Genomic DNA, 27,293 nt, shown 5'->3' with positions numbered 1-27,293 from the left:
ATTATTTTCATGGCAAGTGCTCATCTGAGCTTCAATCGTTGGTCCCCCCTCGCAAGACTTTTATGAAAAACACTGGTCTAGCCAAAACCCCTATCGATAATTTCCCACACTCTTTATCTGTGCCTCAACCTAAATGTAGATTACACAAACAAAGTTTCTTTCTTAGAATTGCACGCCCGTTGAACTCTCTTTCGATTGCCTGTTTTCCAGCTGACTACAATCTGATTGTCTTCAAGTCCAACGTAAACAAGTTCTTGATGAACCGTCCCCCTAAGTAATCCAATTTACAAAATCCCCACTACTTATGTTTACTATGCTATAATCACATTGACTAATGTATACACATTAACCCTTATCCTCGAGTGGCCTCGGGACCTTGATAAGTGGTGATTCCTGTGTAAAAAAAAAAAAAACCCAAAAAAAACTATTTAATCTGGACTGAAAGTCTCGTAATAGATAGACATTCTTATATAATCACCTTAAAAGAAAAATCCGCTAAGAAGTATAATTCTTACTAAAAGAATAAGTTATTCCGTTTAGTTGATTTTCGTTTCCATTAAATGTAAAGCAGGTTTAATTATGCAATGTTCAGGTAAACATTACATAAAAGATTCGATTATAAAACGTAGAAATATTTATAAAGCAAGTTGATGACTTCCATGTAACACCAGGTCAGTATAGCTAAAAGTGCAATAGGAATGAGTGTGTATTTCATTAAAAAACAAGTGAAGCATGCATGGTCCCCGTGAGAGCACAATGAACGAGGCATAAAAAAAATGACTAAGTTCAGCATTTACCCCCCTCCCCCCATTCAGCCTCAAAAGTCCCCAGGGAACTTCAAATCCTGGTGAAAATAAACAAACGGTGTAGTTTTAGGCCTTAACATATGTAAATTTGAGTTTTGCATCATGCAAGACAAGAAATGACTACGTCCATCATTTACCCCTCCCCCTTGTATTTAGCTCTAATGCTCCCCAAGGCCTTAACATATTTAAATTTGAGTTCAGCACCATGCAAAACTGCTAAATAGACATACACAGAAATTTTTGAACAAATATGACAAAATAGTTCCAAAAATGGAGTGTTTTTATTAGCTCTGAAAGAGCCCCTGGGGCACACCCAAGAGTTATCGTGAAGTATAGATAAACAAAATTATATAGAAATCAGTTAGTTACAATTTTTTAGAAAGTTTTTATAAAAATCCAAGGCATCATTTTTTTTTTTTAATAAGCACAAAAGTGTCACTTTTAGCCATTTTAACCCAAAAGGCACGCCAGAGGGAGGGGGGTGCAACCGGATTTTTCTCGGAAAATCCGTTCTGTTACTTTTTTACTCACATCATGTTTAATGTTTGTGCAAAATTTCAAAAAATTCCAAAGCGTAGTTATTGAGAAAAGTGCGTACATACGAACGGACGAATGGACAAGGGTGAATTTACAGGTCCACCCTCCTTTTGTCGGGGGGGGATGGGGACCCCCAAAACTTGTATGTTCAGATCTCATTTTTCTCTTTGTGAATTTTCTGTTCACAGTTTTATACATAATTGTTGAACTGTTTTATTTAATTCGTTTTCACAAGTATTGTGTGTGCCATGAAAATCAGCAATGTACACTTAATGTACACTAAAGCATCATTATCAGGCGTTATTCTCTGTATACTTTATCATTTATTGTCTGCAAGATTATGTCTCTCACTACTTTGTCTAGCTAATTGATCTTAAGTTTAGTAACATATATTATCATGTCATATTCTCTGGAGTTTACACTTTATTATACACCTTTAGCCTATTCCTTCTAGACATACATTCTTCACGCCACCATTAATCTTTTTATGTCTCATAACACTTTCTATTTAACTCCGGATAATATATATATATATATGTATAATATCTGTAGTTAAATTAAATATATATATATGTGTGTGTGTGTGTGTGTGTGTGTGTGTGTGTATTTTGGCAGCAAGTCATTATTTAGATATGTCTGATTGAACACAACAGAGTTATTCCTTTTTCCGATCTTTCTGGATATCTTTTCGATTTGCTGAGCGGTCTTTTTAATTTTGGCAGGCCTATTATATAGAATGGCGCCTAAAAGTGCACACGACTACTAAATATAATAGAAGCCATACTTATCCAAAAAAAAACAAAAAAAAACTACGGCTCTTTTCAAACCGGATCTCATTTAACACCGGGACAATTAAATTAAAATTTCCCTTAATTCTTGTGGCGGCTGATGGTGGACCAGAGGTAACGTTTCTTGCTAATAGAGTCAAAGGTGGTTTTCTGGTGGGGTTCGTATCCTTTGTCCAGCAGCTTCCTGCACTAATGATTATGGAAGTATGAAACACTAGTGTCTGTAGGTATAAAAAATAATTATTTATAGTTTATATATATAGATATATATATATCTATATATATAAAAATGTTAATTTGGTTCGTTAAAAGTGAATAAAACCATATTTCTACATTACCAATTTATTTGAAATTTTCAGACAACCCATCTTTAGAGTCGAGGGATGTTTTTATGTTATTAAAATAAATTTACCTCGCGAATTATTAAAATATTAAATAAAATAAATATATTTTTGTAACCGTTAGTGCGAATCTGTTCTGTTGATAAAACTGAACTTCCGGTTCGATTCATTTCACAGCCACGCATTGACGAAAGACTTCATTTTCTGTTTACTCGATAAGTAAAAAAAAAAAACAAAAAAAAAAGCATAATTCATTTGTTTATCTTCCAAATTTTTTAATTTACACATTTTTTCTTTATTATATAAGGCCCAAAAAAAGTTTGTCGCTTGCTTTTTGAGTTTTTTTTTTTTTTTTCGATATAAGATTGGTTGGTAAAGTACAGTTCTTTTTGACCGCGCTATTTTTAAATCGTATTTCCAGGTTTAATTACAGTTTTATTATATGTTTTTTTATTCAATTGTAAGGTTTAAATACACCCTCCCCTCCCAATGTTAAGAATGGCTTTTTAAATATTAACGTTATTATTACAACACGGATTACTCTCTGCATGAGCACTGTACTTTCACCTAACAATTTAATAAACAAAACATGGTACTTATGCAGAGAAAGTACCATAATAATAGAATAATAGAATAATAACGTTATTTAGAAAGCCATTCTTAACATGGGGAGGACGTTTTGTTACTATTCTATACTTTCACCTAACAATTTAATAAACAAAAGATGGTACTTATGCAGAGAAGGTACCGTGCTGAAATAACGCTATTAAGAAAGCCATTCTTAACATGGGAAAGGGAGAGTGTTCTGTAACTATTTTATATTTTCACCTAACAATTTAATAAACAAAAGATAGTACTTATGCAGAGAAGGTACTGTGCTGAAATAATACCGTTATTTAGAAAGCTATTCTTAACATGGGGAGGGAGTTTTGCATCTATTCTAAAATATGAATGCTTTTTCTTTATTAAAGAAATTGGGTACTCGTGCACTTATTGATCCGTGCTGAAATAATAACGTTATTATTTAAAAAGCCATTCTTAACATGGGGAGAAGAGGGTGTTTTGTAACTATTCTGGACTTTCACCTTACAATTTAATAAACAAAAATTAAACTTAAGCAGGCAAGGAACAGTACAGAAGCATTAACATTATTTAGAATACAATTGAATAAAAAAAAAAACTTTAATTAAACTTGGAAATACGATTTAAAAAATAGTACGGATCGGCAAGTGCATTAGCACCATAAATTTGTCTAATTCTTAATTTCTTATGTTATTGGAAAAAAAAAAAAAAAAAGGTAAATATGAGGAATTACTCCACCCTCGAAAATTCCTTTAAAATTACCACTCCTATAGGTTTTCGGGGTCGCTGAAAACGAAAATAACCTTTATAATTAAGGCAAACGAGTAGTTTCCAAGATATGAAGAAATGTTAGTTTAAAAAAGTGAAGGATCACTTTTCCATAATAATTTAACGTAAAATGATCACCCATTTGTGGCCACGATTTTTGGGGTGGGGGCTTTCTTTCTACCCTTGGAAAATCCTTTAAGATTACCTGCTTAAATTGGTTTGGAGGGGCGGGGGGGGGGGGGCCGCCAAAACACCCTCCCCCCACACACAGAAAAATGCCCCTCTCTCAGGTGGCCAGAAAGTGGGTGCTCATTCTAAGTTAAATTTACATTGAAAAGTGATCACCCACTTTTCGAAAAAGTAATTTCTTCATATCATGAAAACTTTCTTTTTGCGACGGAAACGGTTTGCAGATTCGTTTTTAGTACACTGAATCTACAATAAAATATTTCGTTATATACGAACATGAGACGGGCCTTAAAGTAAAATAATACCAGATTTTTGGGGCAGATTTGCCATTTAGTTGTATAATATCCTCAAACCAGGTAATCACTAAAAGGGACTCTTAAAAGTCGTTACCTGTATCGATCAAAATTTAAAACCACTGATTATATGTCAGCCTACATCACAGTAACATATATTGAGTGAGTTCCTAACAGTATTTTGTATAGTTTTTTAGCTTAAACTCATTTTCCCAAAATTTCCCCAAACTTAACGTGTTCGATACAGTCTGCCGCCATTTGTATTTTTCAAATATACCGATAAACACTGCATGTTTTTGAACTGATTAAACATTATACATTACATAAAAACACTACAATCTTATCCAGTTAGGTAGAACATTTACTTTTCTTGCCTTTGATAACATTTATTTGTTATATATTCATTTTTTGACAACTTCTTTGTATCTGTTAATACAAACCCTTTTCATTTAATGTAACGTTTAGTCAGCTCGAAAAACAGTGTTTATCGGTGTATTTGAAAGATACAAATGGTGGCGGACACTGTTGATTATGTTAAGTTTGAGAAAGTGAGTTAAAACTAAAAACTATACAAAATACTGTCACAAACCCACCGATTATGTCAGCCTATGTCATGGTAACATATTCGGTGTGTTTTTGACACTGTATTGTATAGTTTTTAGTTTTCAACTTAATTTCCCAAACTTAACGTATTCAACAGTCTGCAAACATTTCTGTTTTTCCAGCCGATTAAACATTTTACCTTACATACAAACACTAAACAATTATCCAGTTAGGTAGAAATGTAACTTACCTTACCTTTGCTTTCATTTGTTTTTGGACAATTTTTTCGAATCTGTGTATAGTAACCCCACCCCCTAACTCAAATATTAATTACTAACTCACATTTTTGTATACAGAAAAAAAACAAAAACATTTAGCGTTTCAACGTTAGCTTTATCCACTGATTGTTGGTCGAGCCCAAGCCATGATTGACGGTAATCCTGAGGATCAGGATCCAATTCTGCAAGAGTACCATTTTTTTCATTTTTTTTTTTTTTTTTTTTAGAGTGGATTGCTGTACTAAGAATATAAGAAACATGCATTTTCTCTTTTTATTAGAATTTTCCATTACACCAAATTGAGCCACAGCAACGCGTGGCAGGGTACAGCTAGTATATATACATATATATATATATATATATATATATATATATATATATTATGCTAAAATGTCTGTTCCCCAAATAAATAAAAAAAATACTTTGTATTTGAGATAAACAGTTATGATTAAAATAAACCTTAGAATATTTATTTCTTACAATTAATTGTATATCATAATATTAAATAAAATTATTTTCTTTTCAAAAACTACTTACAATGTGCTTTTTCATGAAATAATGCTACTTATTAATCATAATATATGTATTTTCTATGAAAAAAGCACCCACTTATTGATCATTACCAAACAGATTTTTCTCAGGGTAGGTTTATCATTATCTCTCATTCCCAAAATCTTTCATTAGAAACTAAATAATTGGTCCCTTCTTAATGACTAAATAATTGGCCCGAGTCCATTATGCTATTTTCTTATGGAAAATAAACGAAAAAGTGATCGAATAACAAATATTTCACTACGAAATTCCATATTTTAGTGTTTTTGCATTTTTATATGATTTTTTTATGCTTACTTATTTATATTGCTCCCATTTGTATGGAATGGTATTATTTCCTGCTGTACTACAATTCTGTGTATTACTAAATACATTACATTTTTATGTTATCTTACTTTTCTTTCAATCTTGAGAATGGATTTTCAATGATATAAGCGGTAACTCATCATTCATGAAAACTATGTATTTAGTCCTCCATTAATAACTGAATAATTGTCCAAATACGGATATTATTTGATTATGGAAAACAAAACCAAAGGCCGGATGAATAATAACGAAAAAACAAAAAACAAAAAACATTTACATAAAAGCATTTCAATAAGAAATTCGATATTCTAATAGATACACTATTTTATTCTTTATTTTTTAATACTATCTCTTCTTCTGTTTATCGTTTTAACGTTATTTTATAAAATATGATTATTTCTCCTTGCTGCACTCCATGTTTGAAGACGCCATTTTCTACGATCTTGCTTTATATGCATAGCTAAACTCTGTTCGTTCCTGAAATCGGTGGCTAACGATTAATACGACTTTACAATAATATTGTGGGTTATGATTTGTTCATATATATATATATATATATATATATATATATATATATATATATATATATATATATATATATATATATATATATATATATATTTAATGATTTTTGTTTTGTTTTGTTAAAAACGAAATCGACATTTTCATTATTTTTTAGGTGAATAAATATTATTTCACTATTTCTTTGTGCAATGTCGGGATGGGTTCCAATAGCTTAAAAAAGATAGGTTTCACATTATCGGCAAGCTCAAATCCCTGTCACATCGCTACAATGTTGCATCTCTGTACTTCTTTTACAAGTATTTTACTAGAATGTGCTCTGATGAACTCATAGCACCTGCGGTCCTTCGAAGTACATACTCCCGACTAAACCAACAAGCAGCAAAATCCCACTCCTTCACTGTTGAGGTTTCTAGATGTCGGAAAGTCTTCTATTCTATTAGTTTCTTCTCTTGGACCGATAAACTTTGGAATTCTTGCAGACCCATTGCGCAGTGGTTAGAGTACTTGGAAAAATCAATTGTAAAAATTATATTCTCCTGAAAGTTGAAGGTTCAATCCTCAGTGTGGGCGACTGAAAAATACAATTGTGAATTACTTAGGACTTCTATCCAGTCATGGCTGATGGAAGAAAAACGTGCTACCCCCCCCCCCGTAAAGTAAATAAAGGGTTCCGTTTGAAATTCCATCCAAATTCCTGAGTTTGACACAAACATTCTTGAGTTCGACAAGATACGCCTGAAGAAGGTCGGAGGTTACATCGACCAAAACGTTGTGAAAATCACACTCAAGATGAGAACAATAGTCCGACGAATCCAAATAATACGAATAACCAAACTTCATCTAAAAAATTCAGAAACGTCATAACCTGTAGAAGTTTAAATGTAATGTGAACAGACATATTGCTGCTCAACTTCTCAGAGTCCGCTATTAAAGATGTTCCTAAATAGTAGCCGCTTATGTTTAAGAAGCATTGTTTGAGGAGGAAAGTGGACGAAAATTGTTATATCGTGAGAAGAAGCTGATGATTACAAAGTGTGTTTGGATTGAGTGAGTTGTTGAGTTAATCCTTTGATAATGTTTGTATTCTTCCATTTGTTAGATGTTGAAGTTATTCCATATAAATCCACTACTTTGGAAGAGGATATAGAGCTTATAGTTGTTTTATTATTTTTTTATTTGTTTATTTTTTGTTTTTTAATAATTCTTACTTATTGCTGCATATATTGGTTGGTTGGTTTTGTCATATCAAACCTTTGCCAAAGTATACAATTTTGGTCAAAAGTTTCGATTCATGTTCTTAATATCTTTAATAGTTATTCATGACGGAGGTAGCATTCTTTTGTTACGGCAGCCATGATTGGATAGAGGTCCTAAGTAATCTGCAATTGTATTTTTTGGACACCCACATCGAGAATTGAACCTTCAATCTTCAGGAGAATATCACTTTTACAATTGATTTTTCTAAATACTTTATTCACTGCTCCACGGGTCTTTGCAGAAATGTTGTGAAAATCACACTCAAGAAGAGAACAGTAGTCCAAAGAATCCAAATAATATGAATAACCAATCCTCATCTCAAAAGTTCAGAAAGAGGACTTGTCCTGCCTTGATAGAGTTCAAAATAGACTTCGTAGCCTCGTAGTAGATGCCCTTTTCTTTTCCTTGCAACCTCTATCTCACAGAAGAGATGTTGCGCGTTTGTCTCTGATGTATCGTTATTTTCATGGAAGGTGTTCAACTGAGCTTCAATCTATGGTCCCCCTCGCCAAACTTTCACAAGAAACACTCGTCTAGCTGTAAACACTATCAATAATTCCCCCCACTCTTTATCTGTGCCTAAACCTAAACGTAGATTCCATGAACAAAGCTTCTTTCTTAGAACTGCATGCCTGTGGAATTGTCTTCCGTTTTCCTGCTTTCCGGCTGACTACAATATGGTTGTGTTCAAGTCTAACGTACATAAGTTCTATATAAGTTATCAAATTTACCAAATTTCAATTACTAATGATTACTATATTGTCCAATGTCTACTGTACACTCTTTAACCCTTATCCTTGAGTGGCCTCTTGGCCTTGATAAGTGGTGATGCCTATGTAAAAAAAAAAGAAAAAAAAGAAGACATATTGCTGCTCAACTTCTCAAATTCCGCCGTTAAAGATGGTCCTAAATAGTAGCCGCTTATGTTTAAGAAGCAATATGCCTTGTTTGAGGAGGAAAAACAAGTGGACGAAAATTGTTATATAGTGAGAAGACGCTGATGATTACAAAATGCGTTTGGATTGAGTCAGTTGTTGAGTTAATCAGTTAATGAATAGAAGCAGTAGCAAGAGCATGGCCATGTAGGACCTTTTGTTTACAGGGTCACAAAGAAAAGGAAATGTCATTTTGAAATCTCTGAGGAATTTACGCCACAACAAATCAGTTTGGCCAGAGATGATAATTTGCAGCGTTAAAAAGTTTTCTTTGAAGTTGTAGAATTGCTGAGTTATTTTCTTTGAAGTTGTATAATTGCTGAGTTATGCCAAAGCATACTAAGAAGATAGCAAGATGGCTATCAAGATTATGGTCACCCCGTGGTGTCTAGACAAAGCCAGTAGGCAACCGCAAAAACATACTTGAAACATGTAACAATTTAAAACAAGAATCTTATTGTACTAGCCTGGGTGCCCGGCGTTGCCCGGGTGTTTGGAGATGTGTGTTGAGCAAAAAAAAAAAAAAAAAGTGGTAGTAGGCAGGCAAACTCGAATCCGTATCGCAAAGGAGGAAAAGAAAGTGAAAAACAAAAAAAAAAAAAACGTGACGTCTTTGCTATTGCGTTCATCGCCAAACCGGCAGTGGCGAAGGTTTAAATTAAGGCTAGTCAATCGAAAAGAGGAGATGACTTTCGAAAATATCGACAAAAAAAGCGACCCCTCCTTGTAGAAAAGTGCCCAGTTAAGGGTGAAGGAATTAATGTTTTTAGTCAATTTTTCGATATTTGTTGTCAGAAGGGTCGAGCTTCAAAACAATACCGATCTCGTGAAAATCCGATGCCTCTGTCGAAAGTCTTAGGCAGTCATGCACACATAATACATACATACATACATACATTTAAACAGACAGGTGAGATTTATGTTATAGATGTGTTGCTTTTGGAATTACTTTGGGATGAGGCTTCATAATTTGTGTATTCATCCTTTTTTGCGGACTGTTTTCCTCATCTTCATAGTAGTTGTTGTTGTTTCACCATGTTTCGACCAACTCATCCTTTGGCCTTCTCCAGTTGATTAAACTTTACCGGATAGAAATGGTGTGCCTTGTGACTGTATCCCCAGTAATTACTACCTTTCATAGTTGTTGTCTCACCAAATTTTGGCCAACTAATCCTCTGGCCTGCTTATGGAGGATTGAAACCGCTATCTTCAGACAATGCTCACCTGGAACCATAGAGACTCAACGCCTCCATCCACTGCACCATGGGCCTCGAAGAACAAATACGAAGATGAGGAAAGCAGTCCGCAAAAAAGAATGAATACAAAAGAATTCCATAATCATAAAAATATTTTTATGCGGTGCCTTTCACTATAAGAATACTCTTTGTTAATTATAAAAACCTGAAAAAAATCAGAAATTTTTTTTATGGAATGTTAAACTATGTATTTCATCAGGTTATTAGCTGGACGCTGTAGCAGAATCAGAAAAGTGATTTCTACTACGTGGCTATAACTGATAGCCTTCTTTCTTCATTGGAATACACTTTCCTTCTCACTCCACTAAGCAAAGAAGTTTTCACAGAAACGTGTGAACTCCAAATATTTTCCAACCAATGGAAATGATTTAAAGTTGCAAAAAGTAAGATTTATATGTAAATGTGGTAAGTTAGTACAAACTTAAAAATTCCTATGAAACCTTGTGAACAAAATCAGTTTTCTTCAGACTTCACAAGCAGCATGTTGAAGAGGACTCTAAAACGTCTACTCAACACCCAACTCTATGTGCATGGCATAAAGAAAGCAGAAAGAACCCAATGACTTCAGCATTTACTAATTATGAAATTTAATGTGTGTCACAAAAATCAAACTGTGAGGGTGATAATTCATACTTTTAACATTCAAGTAAAAGATATTTCTTTTACATTTTGAACTTTATAGGTCAATAGCCTGGGTGTCCGGCGTTGCCCGGGTGTTTAGAGGTGTGTGTTGAGCAAAACAATTAAAAAAAAAAAATGTGGTAGTCGGCAGGCAGGCCTGAACCCATACTGCGAAGTAGGAAAAGAGTGTGAAAAAAAAAATCACGTCTTTGCTGTTGTGTCCATCGCCAAACCGGAAGTGACGTAAGTTTAAATTAAGGCTAGTCAATCGAAAAGAGGGGATGACTTTCAAATATATCGGCGAAAAAAGCGACTCCTCCCTGTAGAAAAGTGCCCAGAGGGTGAAGGAATTAATTTTTTTAGTCAATTTTTCAATATTTGTCATCCGAAGGGTCGAGCTTCAAAACGATACTGTTCCCGTGAAAATCCGTCGCCTCTGTCGAAAGTTTTAAGTATGCATACATACATACATACATACATTTAAACAGACAGGTGAGATTTATACTATAGGTCATTATGTAAAATTGTCTACGATGTACTATTCTTTCTTGCCTGATTATTTATTTTTTAGAAAAATACTGAAGTTAGTTATACTTTTTTTTAGTGTAAAAGATATGCTGCTGGGATAAAAAAAATCTTATGTAATGAATATGAGTACATCCGGGTTCCTACTTATAAGAATATGATTGGTTGGTTAACCCATGAATAACGACTGGTAGAGCTGCCTAGGGTAGATGTCAAAAGGTACGTCGAAAACCTCACGTTAAGATTATGCCAGCTCCGACCATGAACACTGTTCAGTAAAGTGAATTACTAGATTATGACTTGGATACTGTAAAGAAAACTCAACTACTTCAAAAAAAAAAAAAAATATCCCTTTCACAGGATATATCAGAATAAAATATCGATTTGTCAGATGCATTGCTCTTTAGGTTTTCAGTTTTTTAATTTTTCTTTTTTTTTTTTTATAGCCAAGTTGAATCCAAATAAGGGATAATGCCACTTACTATAAAGGGCTACTATTTGGGATTAGGTTAAAAGGAGATGAGCGAAATGTTGGTTTACATTACATTTAAACTTCTCCGTGCTAGCACGGTCAGGGAAGCAGGTTACAGGGAGGGAATTCCAAAGGGGAAGAAACTATTAGAGTAAAAGGCTTTCTGGCATCTAGGAACCTCAAAAGTGAAGGGGTGGGATTTTGCTGCTTGTTGGTTTAGTCAGTAGCATGCATGCTGAGAGGGCACAAGTGCTGTGAGTTCATCAGAGCACCTTCCATTCGTAAAACAGACACAGGGATGCAACATTGCAGCGATAAGTCATGAGCTGAAGCTTGGCTAATAGTGCTTGACTTATTAGGTTTAAAACCCTTCTTTTTTTTTACCCTGTCCAAGAGAGAAGGAGTGAAAGATTAGTGATAAATACAACAGCCCAGATATTCCATACATGGAACAATACTCCATACATGGATGAATGGTAGCTTTGTAGAGGTACAGGATACTTTCAGATGTGAGTAATTTTCTAGCGCGGTAGTAGCTTTTGCAATGTCTTCAATGTACTTGTTCCAGTTCATGTTGCCTGTGAATATTCAGCCAAGGAGGTTGAAGGAAGAGCTCTCGTGTAAGGTTTTATTATTTATCATGATTATTGGTGGTTGAGAAGGTATCTTGTAATTGTTAAAGGAAAAAAGCTTAATTTTAGTAGCATAAAATGTTACCATTCTACCATGGACTGAAGGTCGTTTCCTAAGGATTCTGCCGTTGCCTTAGATATGTGTGCATCCGTTTTTTTTTTATAGCTATCATAGAGCATTGTAGCATCGGCAAATATACTCATCCTAGACACAATGCTATCAGGGAGGTCGTTTTTGAATATCAATAATAATAAAGGTACAAAAATCGACCCATGAGGCAATCCTGCATTAATATGCTGCTTGGATGTACGTCCATCAAGGACAATCTGGATTTTCCTCTTGTTTAAGAAGAATTTAATAATATTTAGCATTCGTCCTGTAATATCATATGATTCACTTTTCATTACGTATATCTTCATGCCAGACCTTGTCAAAGGCTTTGGATATATCAGGAGCTACAAAGAGAAGGAGAAGACTGATAGGGTAATAATTGAATGGGTCAGTTCTTTTACTCGAATTTTTGTACATTGGTACCATAGAGACAATTTTTCAGCTATTGGGGAAGTAAGATTCAGCAAGACATTTTTTGTAGAGTTTGGAAAGTACAGGGACTTGCTCAGTTGGGCATTTCTTGATTAGTATAACAGGGATGAGATCATACCTTCACGCCTTTGTTAAGTTTTTAATGATATTGCGGACATGAGAAGGGATGATTTTCAGATCAAGTGTGGCATAGAGAAATTTGGGAGAGAGTTGTTTGTTGGGTCTAAGGTGGAATTGGAAGCGAATCACCGGACAAGCAGTTCAGCCTTCTCTATTGCAAGCGACTTCCTGGTCGTAAGATAGTGGAAGAATTTAATATTGTAGCAATTTTTTAATGATTACAAGTTTGATGGCATCTAAGTATGGACCAGATTAACTCACATAACTTAAAAAAAACACACATATTTTGTTACACTAAAACAACTCTATATATTTTTTTATTATAACATTTTAAGTAAAGGAACATAAAAAAAATTGTTATATTATAATATATATATATTTAGTTGAAACTAGTGTTGGGACAATTAATCGGAATCGGGAATCGGAAAAATCGGAGCTTTTTGGGGTATCGGAATCAGGAAAATTTTAGCCTATTTTCCGATGCCAAAACCGATTCCTTTAATTATCTATTTTATTTTATTTTGTTTTTATAAAACGTCTTCCACTGCTTGTAGTAATAATAAAATAATAAATATTTATTGATTTAAACTTCCAGTAAGACTAAAATCTATAAATCACCCTTCCCCCTCACAAGTATGTTTTTATGTTTGAGAAAATGCATGCACATTTAAGATGTGTTTTTACAGTAATCGGGAGAAAATAATACTTTTATAGTCAAATATTTTATAAAGAATCGGAATCGGAATCGCTAATTGTATCGGAATCGGTAATTGTATTGGAATCAGGAAAAACATTGGAATCGTCCCATCACTAGTTGAAATCATCTCTTCCAGAAACTTGAGCCCATTCCATATAAGGAGCTAGGAGGTAGGTAGTGACAGTTCTATTTTTATGCTGAAAATACTTTCTAGAATGATCTGATATAATCTGTACATTTACCTTTTGAGATGAAATCAAAGTGTAGTATCTGTCCTGATATTACATTTCGATTTGGACGGTGAAGGAGAAATCCTTCTAGAGTGAGATAATTTCAATTTTTTTTTTCTAATCCAGAACACTCATGTTTGGGAACTGAATTTTCTCCGAGATTAACTTTGTGCCTAACACTGCCCTCATGGGGAGTCAAGTAAATAGGTACTTTCTAGAATGATCTGACTGGGGATTTACAAGGCAAACAACTGCATTTAATATTACAATAAGTGACGGTTGTTTTAATATATAACCCAATATATTTGATATGACAGATTTTTTTTCTGCAGCAGTCTTGAATAATATCTGCAAATCATTTGATAACGCCATTTCAAACAAATCACTAATATCTACTATATAAGAACCAGAGAAATTAATTTGATTATGATACTGAAGAGACGTTAATAAGGAAAAATTAAACAAGGATTTAAGTAAATTGATTTGTTAAAAAAATAAATAAATAAATAAAACAAAAAACAAGAAGGACGAAATTGACAGCTTGAAGACATTATTTTAAAAGTTTATGTACACAATTTTCTTCTCCATTTTTTTTTTTGTATTTGTTTAGTTTGCAAAGGATGTCAACTGAAGTGCCAAAAAAAAAAAAAAAAATCCGAGTTAATTATGTTGATTTACACATTTCAGGGAAAATGGAAAATGTTTGGTGTAAGTGTTGCTCTGAATTTCACGGAATAGACAAGATTAAATACTGTTTTATAAAAGAATCATTGTTAAGACTGAAAGATGGATGAAACACTCTGTCTTCAAGGTGACAAGTACTTTACAGTTCTCTCTGGAATTAGAAGATTACGGTTCGCATATGTAAATCTCCCCCTTATCCACACAATTGCATGCATATAATATAAATAACTATCACTAAGTATCACAAATCAGTCTAGTTTAGAGTATGAAAACAGATAGTTGTAATTTGATTGGCCCTACACTTTCTTTTTCACTGCAACCTCTATCTCTCACAGACGTGATGTTGCTGGTCTCAGTCTTTTCTACAAATAATATTATGCCATGTGTTCCCTCAGAATTGTCTGATCTATTCCCTGCTTCCTTTGTTCCAGCTAGTTTGATCTAGTGGTCTTCACCGATTCACTGTTTTAATACCTCATTGTAATACAGCTTCCTATTCCAGTATTGTTTTCAAAGGACTGCAAGGTTGTGGGACTCTCTTCCTGCTCACTGTTTTCCTTCTATCTACAACCTTGATCTTTTCAAGACTAAGGTTAATAAGCATCTCTTGTCTTTGCAATAATTATCTTTCGTTTTTATCAACTCCTTGCATCAAGTGGCTTCATGCCTTGTCTCGAGCGATTTCCCTTAAAAAAAAATAATCCACAGACATACCGTTCCCCTATATCACAGACTTTCAGTATAGTCAGACTCTCTCATCTCAAGTCAGATATTGAACCTACAACCACTCAGTTGATAGCGGGCATCTAACCGCTAGACAGAGGCTGTTGGTAAATGACATCTTAATTGTTTTTAAATATGAACATTGATCGCTACTAAACAGTTTGCCATTTGCTTATTTTATGTTAGTATAACCGAAAATTGAGAAACTCAAGATTATTATTTAACTGAACATTTTCCTACAAATGTTGAAATTTAAATCACATAAATCTATTCAAACTTGTTCTTTTTAACCTTTAAAATTATAATTAATAATAGGCGAAGTGCCGGAGTTTGAGTTTCCATTCATGTAATAAAGAATTTTGTCCAGTGGAATGTGAGGTTCTCATGAATTTCAAAATAAATAGATTAGTTTATTATTGACTTATGTTGTTTAAAATTGTTAACACGGTGTTAATTGTCAATACTAAAAAATAATGATAATATTTAAGTCAAATAAAGGTATATATATATATATATATATATATATATATATATATATATATATATATATATATATATATATATATATATTTGAAATTGGTATATTTTCACAGCATTTTTTCATTCAAGCAAATATTATTAAATGACACGGAAACACTTCGCTTTATAATTCTTTTTATTTTTTTTATTTTTCGATTTTCCGGCTTTGTATCAAAGTCAAAAATATTTTTAAAAAGTTCCATAGTTGTTGCTGTCACGAGCGCTTTCGATTCCTCCACGAATCATCATCAGGGTTTGAAGTAAAAGTCTGAAGCAGCGAAAATGAGAATTAAAAGTGAAAACTAAAATATACAGTAAACGGCGATAAGTGAAAATATATAGATGATAATCTTATATATCTATAATATAAAGCTAAATGCCTCTGTGTGTGTGTGTGTGTGTGTGTGTGTGTGTGTGTGTGTGTGTGTGTGTGTGTGTGTGTGTGTGTGTGTCTGTGTGTGTGTGTGTGTGTGTGGTCACGAATAGGCTCCTATATTGTTGACTATTTTAAAACACTGATTACATATAATGATAGAAGATGTATCGAGACACAGGAATGAGTATGTTTAATCTGGCAGAACGGTGGTTCATTAAAATTGTGGGATCTGCATTCACGCCTGGTCCACAAAGTATGGAAATAAAAATTTTTAAAATTAAAAAAAAAACGTTTACAAGTGTTTTTGATATAGATGTACATAAGAATTCTTTGATAAGTATGTTTCAACTTAAACAGGGATGGTATAATAAAATTGTGGGGTCTGTGTTCGCGGCTGGCCTCCATAGAATGGAAATAGGCACAAACTTTTATAAAGACTTTTCATATCTATCTGCATAAGTATACTTTGATAATTATGTTTCAGTTTGAAGAAATATGGTATAATAAAATTCTGGGGTGTTCGTTCGCATCTGACCTCCATAGAATGGAAATATGTCACAAAGTTTAACAAAGTTTTTGAATGTAGATCCACAGAATATTGTGATAAGTGTTTCAGTGAACAGGTATGGTATAATAAATTCTGGGGTTTATCTATTTTATTTTTACTTTCATCATATTTTGCTCTGGTTTTGATACCCCCAAATTCGAAGCTATCTCTTTACAACCCTTCCTTTTCATAACCTATCATACTTTCATAAATCAGAGTCCATTTTCTGTAGGCTGTTTTTGAACCCAGTCAACGACGGGTCCTTTTGCTAGTAAAATATATAGATGATGATGATTCGTGGACGAATCAAAAGCGCTCGTGACAGTGACAACTATGGAATTTTTATTAATATTTTTGATTTTAATACAAAAAAGATTTTATGGAAAATCAAAAAATGTAAAAAAAGAATCATAAAGCAAAGTATCTCCGTTGCATTTAATAACATTTGCTTGAATATATATATATATATATATATATATATATATATATATATATATATATATATATATATATATATATATATATATAATTAATAGTAGACATTTTTACATTCAGTATGTTATTGCTATAAATCTTATAAGATTACTGACAAATTTTTATGATTTCTAGTTACAATAATAATATTTGCTTGAATATATATATATATATATATATATATATATATATATATATATATATATATATAATTTAGTAAAATATATATATAATTTAGTAGAATATATATTTAACTTAGTAATATATATATATATAAAGAAATTTAGTAATATATATATATATATATATATATATATATATATATATATATATATATATATATATATATATATATAGTAAAATATTTGATTTGTTTCTGAATAAATCAAAATGCATATTATGAATTTCATAATTACATACTCATTTTAAATAGGAATTTAAAAATGTTTTAGCTTTTACTCTTAGGAATAATATTTTTGGAGTAGGGAGACCCCCCCCCCTAAAAAAGGAAAAGAAATTGATACATCAACTTTTTAGAGGGTTTTTTTTACCATAATTACATCCGATTATATCTCTGAAATATTCAAAAACGTGGCAAAATAATCAGTAGGAATATGTAGTTCTCATGAATTTCAAAATACAATACAGGGATTAGTTTATTGAGTTGTGCTGTGTAAAATTGTTAACACAGTGTTAATTAGTCAATATTTACAAAAAAAAAATAATGATAATATTTAAATAAAATATAGCCATCTCTATATATATTTAGTAAAAGTTTTGGTTTGTTTCTGAATAATTCAAAATGCATATGTTTGATTTTCATAATTAAATAATTGTTTTAAGCAGGGATTACGAAAATATTATAGCTTTTACATTTAGGAAAATTTTGAGAAGACCTACCAAAAACAAGAACAAAAAAAAAATGAAAATAAATTGATAAATGATTTTTTAGAGAGTGTTTACCATAATTGTATCCGATTATATCTCTAAAAAAAAAAAAAAGCGTAGAAAAAAGTCGTCAGGTTAAATTTGAGAAAAAACCTCCCTTTGATATGACTGGAGCATGCGTGGAAAGTAAATCAATGAAATCGTCGGATTCTGTCCCCCTTCACGCTCTCTTTCTGTGAAATGGTAATTGCAATAGCAATAAGAAGAAATACACACTTCGGTATTGTAAATAATAACCAGGAAAAAGGAAACAAAATGAAATTGGTGAGACAGGTTCAAGGCATAAAACTTCTTTTAATATGTTGGGGCATGTGTGAAAGTAATTTTTTAGATACACAATAACACCATATATAGTTATGCAAACAAAAATTATAATGAGGGTAGAAATATCTCCTCTTGGCAATGAACGCATGTTTATGTATGTTCATAATCCAGTGAAAGATAGCAAAAAAAAAAAAAGGCAAAAAAAAAAACAGTTTAGCTATTTCTCAATCATTTTATCTGGTGTATACACTCGCACACACTCATACACACACATACACACACATACACAATAATGCATAAACATGTTTTCAATTATAGAATAAATTTTGAGGCTATTATTTTATTGCAGAAAAACAGTTTAACAAAATATCTCTCTTACTGAATATTTGAATCCAGTGATGAGGGTAGCAGTAAGAGGATTTATGACTAAGAGGGGTTATTCCTCTGACTCTATTTATTGCATTGGCAATAAAAACAGAAACAATTAATTGGATTAGATATAAAAGTTATAAATCTCTGGGAAATATGAAAACAAACAAACTAGAAAGCTGCTTGGCGTTGCCCAATCATAAAAACGGCTTAACAATGATATTTTAATTTATACAATTTCGTATTATTATTATTATTATTATTATAATAGAACCAATACACTATTGATTATTATATTGTACCCGATATATAGCAGTGATTCAAAAATTAAAAATATATATATAACTTGGGTGCCATCAGCTAAAATCGAAATCCAAATCTATAGCTCTCCAGCCATATAAGTTACTTTCTGTACCATGTCCTAATGGATATGAAAATTTAAAAAATAACATTGAAAAAGGTATAAATGTATACGTATGCGTAGAAGAACACTTGAAGTCGACTGCCAAGTTCCAATTCTTTTCAATTTTGACTCCTTAGCAGCGATTTTTACTGGCTAAAAATCAAATCTAATTAGTTCCACGTGTCCAAATTCTCTCTCTCTCTCTCTCTCTCTCTCTCTCTCTCTCTTTCTCTCTCTGTATATATATATATATATATATATATATATATATATATATATATATATATATATATATATATAAAATTTCGAGTGTGTAGACCAAAAATTTATGAAGTTTGGTAGAGACTGTTCCTCAGACAGACAGATAAGGTCACTTTTATATATATATATATATATATATATATATATATATATATATATATATATATATCTTTTAAACTTATAGTAATGATATTTAGCATGTATTCATATATATTCCACAAATTTCAAATTTTCATCGATATTTTACAGAAATGTTGCGGCATGATATTAGCATATATTTCTTTATTTAAAAATTCAATTTTATATTTTATATTCCTTAGATTAAACTGAGATCATCTAACATTAATTAAGCAAGATTCCTTGAATTTCAAAATCATCCAAAAACTAATTAATAATAATCTTTATATTTAAGACCTTTTCCAGGGTAAAAATCTGTTAATTTATTTGTTCAAGACAAAACTAATAATAATCAACATGATTATTCGTGACATTATATTTTCAGTTTAAACTTTCTATGAGGTGTACATAAACGCACATTCCAAAATTCATTTTACTTCATGACTGTTATTTATGTAAATGGTTTGCTTATTTTTTCTTCTGTTAAACATGTGATATAAAAGACATATCAGAAGAATGATAAAATTCAATAAATGAATCAATTAGTAAAAGTGATCTGCAGAGTGGAACAATAAAAAGAGAATGTTTAATTTTGAATGTTTATTCTTGAATGTTTAATTTTGAATGCTTAATTTTGAATGTTTAATCTTGAATGTTTAATTTTGAATGTTTAATCTTGAATGCTTAATTTTGAATGTTTAATCTTGAATGTTTAATTTTGAATGTTTAATCTTGAATGTTTAATCTTTAATGTTTAATTTTGAATGTTTAATTTTGAATGTTTAATCTTGAATGTTTAATTTTGAATGTTTAATTTTGAATGTTTAATTTTGAATGTTTAATTTTGAATGTTTAATCTTGAATGTTTAATCTTTAATGTTTAATTTTGAATGTTTAATTTTGAATGTTTAATCTTGAATGTTTAATTTTGAATGTTTAATTTTGAATGTTTAATCTTGAATGTTTAATCTTTAATGTTTAATTTTGAATGTTTAATCTTGAATGTTTAATCTTTAATGTTTAATTTTGAATGTTTAATTTTGAATGTTTAATCTTGAATGTTTAATTTTGAATGTTTAATCTTGAATGTTTAATCTTGAATGTTTAATTTTGAATGTTTAATCTTGAATGTTTAATCTTTAATGTTTAATTTTGAATGTTTAATTTTGAATGTTTAATCTTGAATGTTTAATTTTGAATGTTTAATTTTGAATGTTTAATCTTGAATGTTTAATCTTGAATGTTTAATTTTGAATGTTTAATTTTGAATGTTTAATCTTGAATGTTTAATTTTGAATGTTTAATCTTGAATGTTTAATTTTTAATGTTTAATTTTGAATGTTTAATTTTGAATGTTTAATTTTGAATGTTTAATCTTGAATGTTTAATTTTGAATGTTTAATTTTGAATGTTTAATCTTGAATGTTTAATTTTGAATGTTTAATTTTTAATGTTTAATTTTTAATGTTTAATTTTGAAGTCAGTTTAAATGACTTTCTAAATTTTTCCAAACACCTTACAAATTTGGAAAGGTTAGAAAGTCATTTTTTTTTTCAACTATTGACAAAGACTATAATGGCTAACTTGTTTATGGAGAAATTCAAATGCCCTCTGGTGGATTTTATTTTTTTTTTAAATGAGATTTTAATTAATTAACTGGAAAATTATTGTATATACATAATTCTATCAGACAAGAGATTATTTGATAAATGTTAACCACATAACCAAGATAATAAAAATAAGATGGTGTTAAAGCTGCTACAAATGCAAATTATCATGCTGTGTTCAAATGTCTTATTAATAGCAATACAGTTAGTAGGGGTGTTAACAACTATCATTGTTCTCTATTTTGTGTATGCATATATGCACAGTGTGAAGATGTATTGATTTGAAAACTGATTAGTAAGGTTCGAAGATATGAGTTGCATGAAGAGAAATGATATTAAAATGATACAGTATGTATAATGAGTCTTAAAGACAAGTTTAGATCTGATACTCTTAAAGGAAGATTACATTTGGACAGTATACACAAATAAGTATTGTGGTAATTTTTATTTACCGGAACTCGATGTGAAGGGGTGAAGCGATGAAATTCTATGTGGCAATCGTTCAAGCAAAAAGTTTGCAAATGCTTGATCGACTTTGTAGTCTGTTTGTTGTTCATTCATGTGACTTGGATGTGATATCATTTACATAGAATGACTTGACATCTATGCTGATGACACGACCATCTACGGCAACACGTCAAAGGCTGTAAATGACAAAGTTCTCTCTGATTCTCTCTCCTCTGATCTCGAGCGCATGGTTCAGTGGAGGAAGACGTGGCTGGTTACCTTTAATGCATCTAAAACCAAACTCCTATCTTTACATCATCAACGCTCTGATCCCCATCTGGCATCAATTGAAATGGATGGCTCTCGTCTAGGAGAAGCCACATGTTTTGATAAGCTTCTGGGCTTGTCCTTTACTCCTGATCTGAAATGGAACACGTACATCAAGTCTGTTGTCAAGGTTGCTGGAAAGATGGTGGGATCCTTCTACTACTCCAGAAGACATCTCACTACTGATGCAATTCTCTATCTATATAAAAGCCAAGTACGTCCAAGGATGGAATACTGCTGCCATATCTGGGCAGGAACTGCTAAAAACAGCTATCCTGCCTTGACAGAGTACAAAATAGACTTCGTGGCTTAGTGGGGGATTCCCTTTTCTCTTCCCTGCAACCTCTCTCCCACAGAAGAGACGTTGCGAGCCTATCCTTGTTTTATCATTATTTCCATGGCAGGTGCTCGTCTGAACTCCAATCTCTGGTCCCCCCTCGCCAATCTTTCACGAAAAACACCCGTTCTGTCTGCCTGCTTCCCACCTGACTACAACCTGGATGTCTTCAAGTCCAACGTAAACAAATTCCTAATGAACCACCACCTCAAGTAAACATTTTAATAAATCTCCACGCTAACATACTGTACTTGCAATAACCCTTATCCCTGAGTTGCTTCCGAGCCTTGATAAGTGGTGACCACCATGTAAAAAAAAAAAAAAAATCGACTAGCAGGTTATAAAAACACCCCTGTAGTCGATCTGTTGTTGGCCTTTTTGTTTAGTCGATTTGTAGAGTACTTTGGGGTAACTACACCAAATCCAGGATAATTGCGTCAAGTAGCTAAAAGTGCAACTACTCATATAAAGAGCACTTGTTTTTAGTTGGCGCAATTACCCCTGGATTTGGCGCGGTTACCCCAAAGTACGGTATCTTTCTTTGTTACTATTACAAGGACGAGTTGTCGTTGTAAGTAACGAGGCAATTCATTGCAACTCATGTTTACCCAGAAAAGTTGTGAAGGATTCATCACACAAGGTAAGAATTTCATTGTTTTTTTCTCTCATGTTGAGTTCGGGTTTAATACTTCAAATTGTTTAAACACCCCCCTTCACACACACACTCTGGTCGATTAAAAATTGGATAGGATAAAATAGGAGACTTGGTTGGTTTGGGCACATGAAAAGAATACATGAGATTACTTAGGGTTAGTAGATCTAGAACAGTAAAGATATCAGAGTCATTTAACAAGGAATGTACAGGGAAAATAGGAGAAAAAGTGATAAAGAATTTGAAAAAAAAGAGGTATAAACACCTGGCCAGCGATGGGGGTAGTTTTGAAGCAAAGTTCAAAAAGCTGTTCGATGCTGGCAGATAAAGCAGTTACAAAACTGTATATGATGTTGATAATGATTATGGTGAAACCAATACCAAAACAATAACAAAATAAGTCGAGTTAAAATATAACTTAATGCCGAGGGAAAAAACACTTCTTCAGTTGTGTGTGCTAGGATTTTTTTAAGTGCAATAAATTTGCAAGTATAAAATGACTGACTTAAATTCTCCAATGATAAACTAAAATATTAGACTTCTTGTAAAATAATAAATAAATAGTTTTAAAAGTTGATAGAAAGTTTCTATAGTTTAATTGAAAATAACAGAAAATTTTGAAAATCTCCAAGCTCGATTAAAACATTACAATTTCTTTGCACATTTAAGTCTTACCTGGTAAATAACATCAGTAACTTTTGGTATCCTCATTTGTAAGACAGAACTCTTCCTTCCTTTTGAATATTTTTCAGTAGAGGGTACTGTACGCTTTTGTCGTACTGGCGGTGGAGGCTTCTCTCGTGGAGGTCTGGGTCGATTTGGGGGTGTTGCTCTAACAACTGGAACATCAGACCAAGCCCCAGACAAATGAGGATGGACAATTAAGTGTCGTTGTTGGTTGGCATTTTTCTTGGACTGTTTCACTGCAGCAGATTTGCGTGCAGTCTTTCTGCGATCGTTACATCGAATACAGCAGATTGAAAAACCTGCAGTAATGGGCACAGCTAAAGTGACAGCCACCAACACAATAACAATTAATAAATACTGATGGATTCTGTCATTTACTTGTGGTTTGGTAGAATTTAACACATATTCAGATGTTACATTGCTCACAATCACGGTTAAAGATAAATTAGTGCTTGCCGACAATACAGGGATGCCGCTATCTTTCACTGAAAACTGAAAGACATATAATCCTGCATCTTGTGGTTTAATCTCACGGTTGAATGATAATAAACCAGTATAACGGTTCAATTTAAACAACTTAGCTTTGTTACCAGCAATTATGTCATATTTTAAAAATGCATTTTCCAAACTATCTTTGTCTGATGCTTTTAAAACTGTGATATTCTTTGACTGCTTTGGGTAATAGACAATGTCCATGCTATACGGATTAACACCAGGAAATGTAAAATATGGGGCATTATCGTTCTCGTCCGTAACTTCAATCTCCACATTCACTGTATTGTTTAAAGATGGTACTCCATTATCTTCAACCAAAACCTTAAACTTGTAAACCTTTTGAAATTCATGATCCAATGACATGATTGTAGAGATTAAACCATTGTCAGAAATGCGGAATGGAAAAAACTGTTCTTTATTGCTAGTTATCAGGGAATATGTGAGTCTTCCTCCAGGACCCAAGTCAGTATCGGTGGCATTGATCCAGCCAACTGGTGATTTGGCCTTTTGGTTTTCTGCAATTGATAGTTTGATGGTCTGATCCCGAAACTGGGGTCTTACATCATTAACATCAGTCACTTGGACAGAGAATTTAGTCTCACTATGAAGGGGAGGAGATCCTTTGTCTTGGCAAGTGATGCTGATATCATGATGGTCTTGGGTCTCTCGATCAATCGGCTTTTTCACAATTATCTTGTATTTTTTAGTGTCCAGTTTTTGAAGCTGGAATTTCTCATGGTTTAGTTTGCAAGTGACATCTCCATTGCGTCCAGTATCTTCATCAATGACCTTCACATAAGCAATGAAACTGCCGACCTTGATGTCTTCGGAAATTGTGGCAGTTTGTCCTTCGGAAGCGGATACAAAATTTACATCGATTTTTGGAGGATTGTTCCTCTCATTTACCACATTGACTTGAACCATTGCAATGGAACTTAATGGTGGAGTACCTTGATCAGTTGCTTCAATATATAATTTAGACATGAACTTTTCGCCAAATGAAAATACTTTATTTAAAAAGATTTCTCCAGATATGTCATTTAATTTAAAATGTGATTTTGCGATGTCTGATGTTTTGGGGCTAAAATGATATTTAACTGGCCCATATTTTGGGGAATCGAGATCTTTTCCCGCTAAAATTACAATTGGAGAGATTTCATTTGGCTCATTTTTTACTGTGACATTGTAAACATCTTGTGAGAAAATAGGAAAATTATCATTTACATCAGTGACGGTTATGTGGATATCTAAAACACTTTGCTTTGGAGGTATTCCACCATCTTTTGCAATTACATGAATCAAATATGAGTCTTTTTCTTCTCTATCCAGCTCATCTTCTAATGTGATCTGGAGTTTTGATGATCCATCTATTCTTTTAGAAACATCCAAACTGAAAGGTTCATTTTTATCTTTCATGAGACGATAATCAATCTGAGAATTCTCTTGACCAACATCTCTATCAATTGCATTTGGTATTAATTTCTTTTTCCCCTTTTTATCATCTTCTGAGAATTCAATGTTGACAAGTTTCTGAGGGAATTCCGGTTTATGGTCATTAACATCTTGAATGATGACTTTGATTTCTAAAATCTTCATAAAAGACTCTGCCCTCCTCACTGCAATATCAACCATTTCATAACATTGTGTATTGTAAGTACAAAGAGACTCAGCATCAAGTCTCTGAGTTGTATAAAATTTGCCTTTCTTTGATATTCGGAACAATTGTGAACTGTCAGCTGAACCTTGTCGTAAAAGACTGAATGTTATCAGGTTCCGATCTTGAGATGGTATATTGTCATATAGGTGAGAATCTGCAGCAACGTTACCCACGTACAAACCAGGGCTCATTCCTTCCTGTACATGATAGATCAAGTCCACACTAGCGCCTTTGTGAAGGACCAATAGCAGTATTAATACTGACACTAGCATAGTTGATAGACTGAACCAATACCAAAAACTGTTGGCAGGATGAGTGCTGACAAGGCTATTATCATATCTGAAATTTGAAATAAGGATTTTATAGATGTTTATAGAACAGTCTCATGTTAAAAATTATCATGAAGGCAAATAATTTAAAAACCTTAATTAAATTCAACAAATTTATTTCAAAAGTTATAAATGCATTATGAATACACGATCAACATTTCCAAATGTTAAAAATTATACAAATTTAAGTGATTCTTTGGTCAGTTTCGAATGTTTGATTTTTGTCTTTTATATTTTTATTATAAACATCAGAAATATAAGCATGTGCCTAGGAGTAAGTCTGTAACATGTCAAATAATTATTAGATGAATTTTGATTGGATTTTTCTCATTTCATAATATTTCATTAATTAATCTATATATTAATACGATAGCGTGTGTGTTCTTTTGTGTGTCACGCTTACATCCGGGTCGTTTAATTGTTATGTTCTTCTATTTCTTGTCATAAATAATTTTACCAAGAATTCTTCAGAAGTTTTGGTTTCGGTTTCGACTATAGCTGATGGCACTTAAATCAGCTATTTTTTTTTTTTATAAAAAATTTCATCAAGAATTCTTCATAAGTTTTAGTTTCGGTTTCGATTATGACCGAAGGAACTCAAGTTTATATATATATAAATATAAATAAATATATATATATATATATATATATATATATATATATATATATATATATATATATATATATATATATTTATATATATTCGTAAGTTTTTATTTTAGTTTCGATTCAAGCTAATATGGATATATTTTTTTTTTTTTTAAATCATAACTTTATGATATATAAAAATCTATAGAACATTAACTCTATAATAATTTATACAAAATTTGCAAGAATTAAAATGTCATATTTAAGCATAGTTTACGACCGGGATTTACCGGGCGTTCGTGCTAGCTTAGATAAATACTTTTGCAGTTTTAACAAAAAAGCTACAATAATATTAGAACGTCTCCATTTACACTGAACATCTACAGAATGCTAACAATATATTACATATGAATGAGTTCCCTGTGGAATTTCCACAGGCCCCGCTAGTTAATTAATTAATCAATTAATACTTACTTTGCATGGATAAAATAATATTGTCAAACAAGTATTTGTTTGATTTGAATATATTTTTAATTTAGTAGGCTATGGGTTTAATTATTAACATATTCTTCAGGTTTACTTCATGCATTAAAATTTACCATGTACATATTGAAAATCTAATATTCTTATTTTAGAATTTGGAAATAACTATAAATATAACTAAAAACCTTATTCACTAATATAT

At 32.0% G+C, this 27,293-nt stretch overlaps 1 protein-coding gene across 1 annotated transcript in view; it reads right to left on the bottom strand.

Moving 5' to 3' along the window:
- The window catches only part of LOC145242854 (protocadherin gamma-C3-like), a 192,255-nt gene extending 166,207 nt beyond the window's left edge, over nucleotides 1-26,048 (bottom strand). Inside the window, exon 1 of the mRNA XM_080105970.1 lies at nucleotides 23,528-26,048. Within this exon, the coding sequence (XP_079962096.1) occupies nucleotides 23,528-25,963 (2,436 nt within the window). The 5' untranslated portion in view covers nucleotides 25,964-26,048. The remainder of the gene's footprint in view (nucleotides 1-23,527) is intronic.
- Nucleotides 26,049-27,293: the final 1,245 nt, after the last annotated feature.

This window comes from Euprymna scolopes, chromosome 21 (assembly GCF_053919585.1).
Source record: "Euprymna scolopes isolate OS-2025 chromosome 21, ASM5391958v1, whole genome shotgun sequence".
Taxonomy (NCBI): domain Eukaryota; kingdom Metazoa; phylum Mollusca; class Cephalopoda; order Sepiida; family Sepiolidae; genus Euprymna; species Euprymna scolopes.
This window is presented reverse-complemented; position numbering and strand designations above follow the sequence as displayed.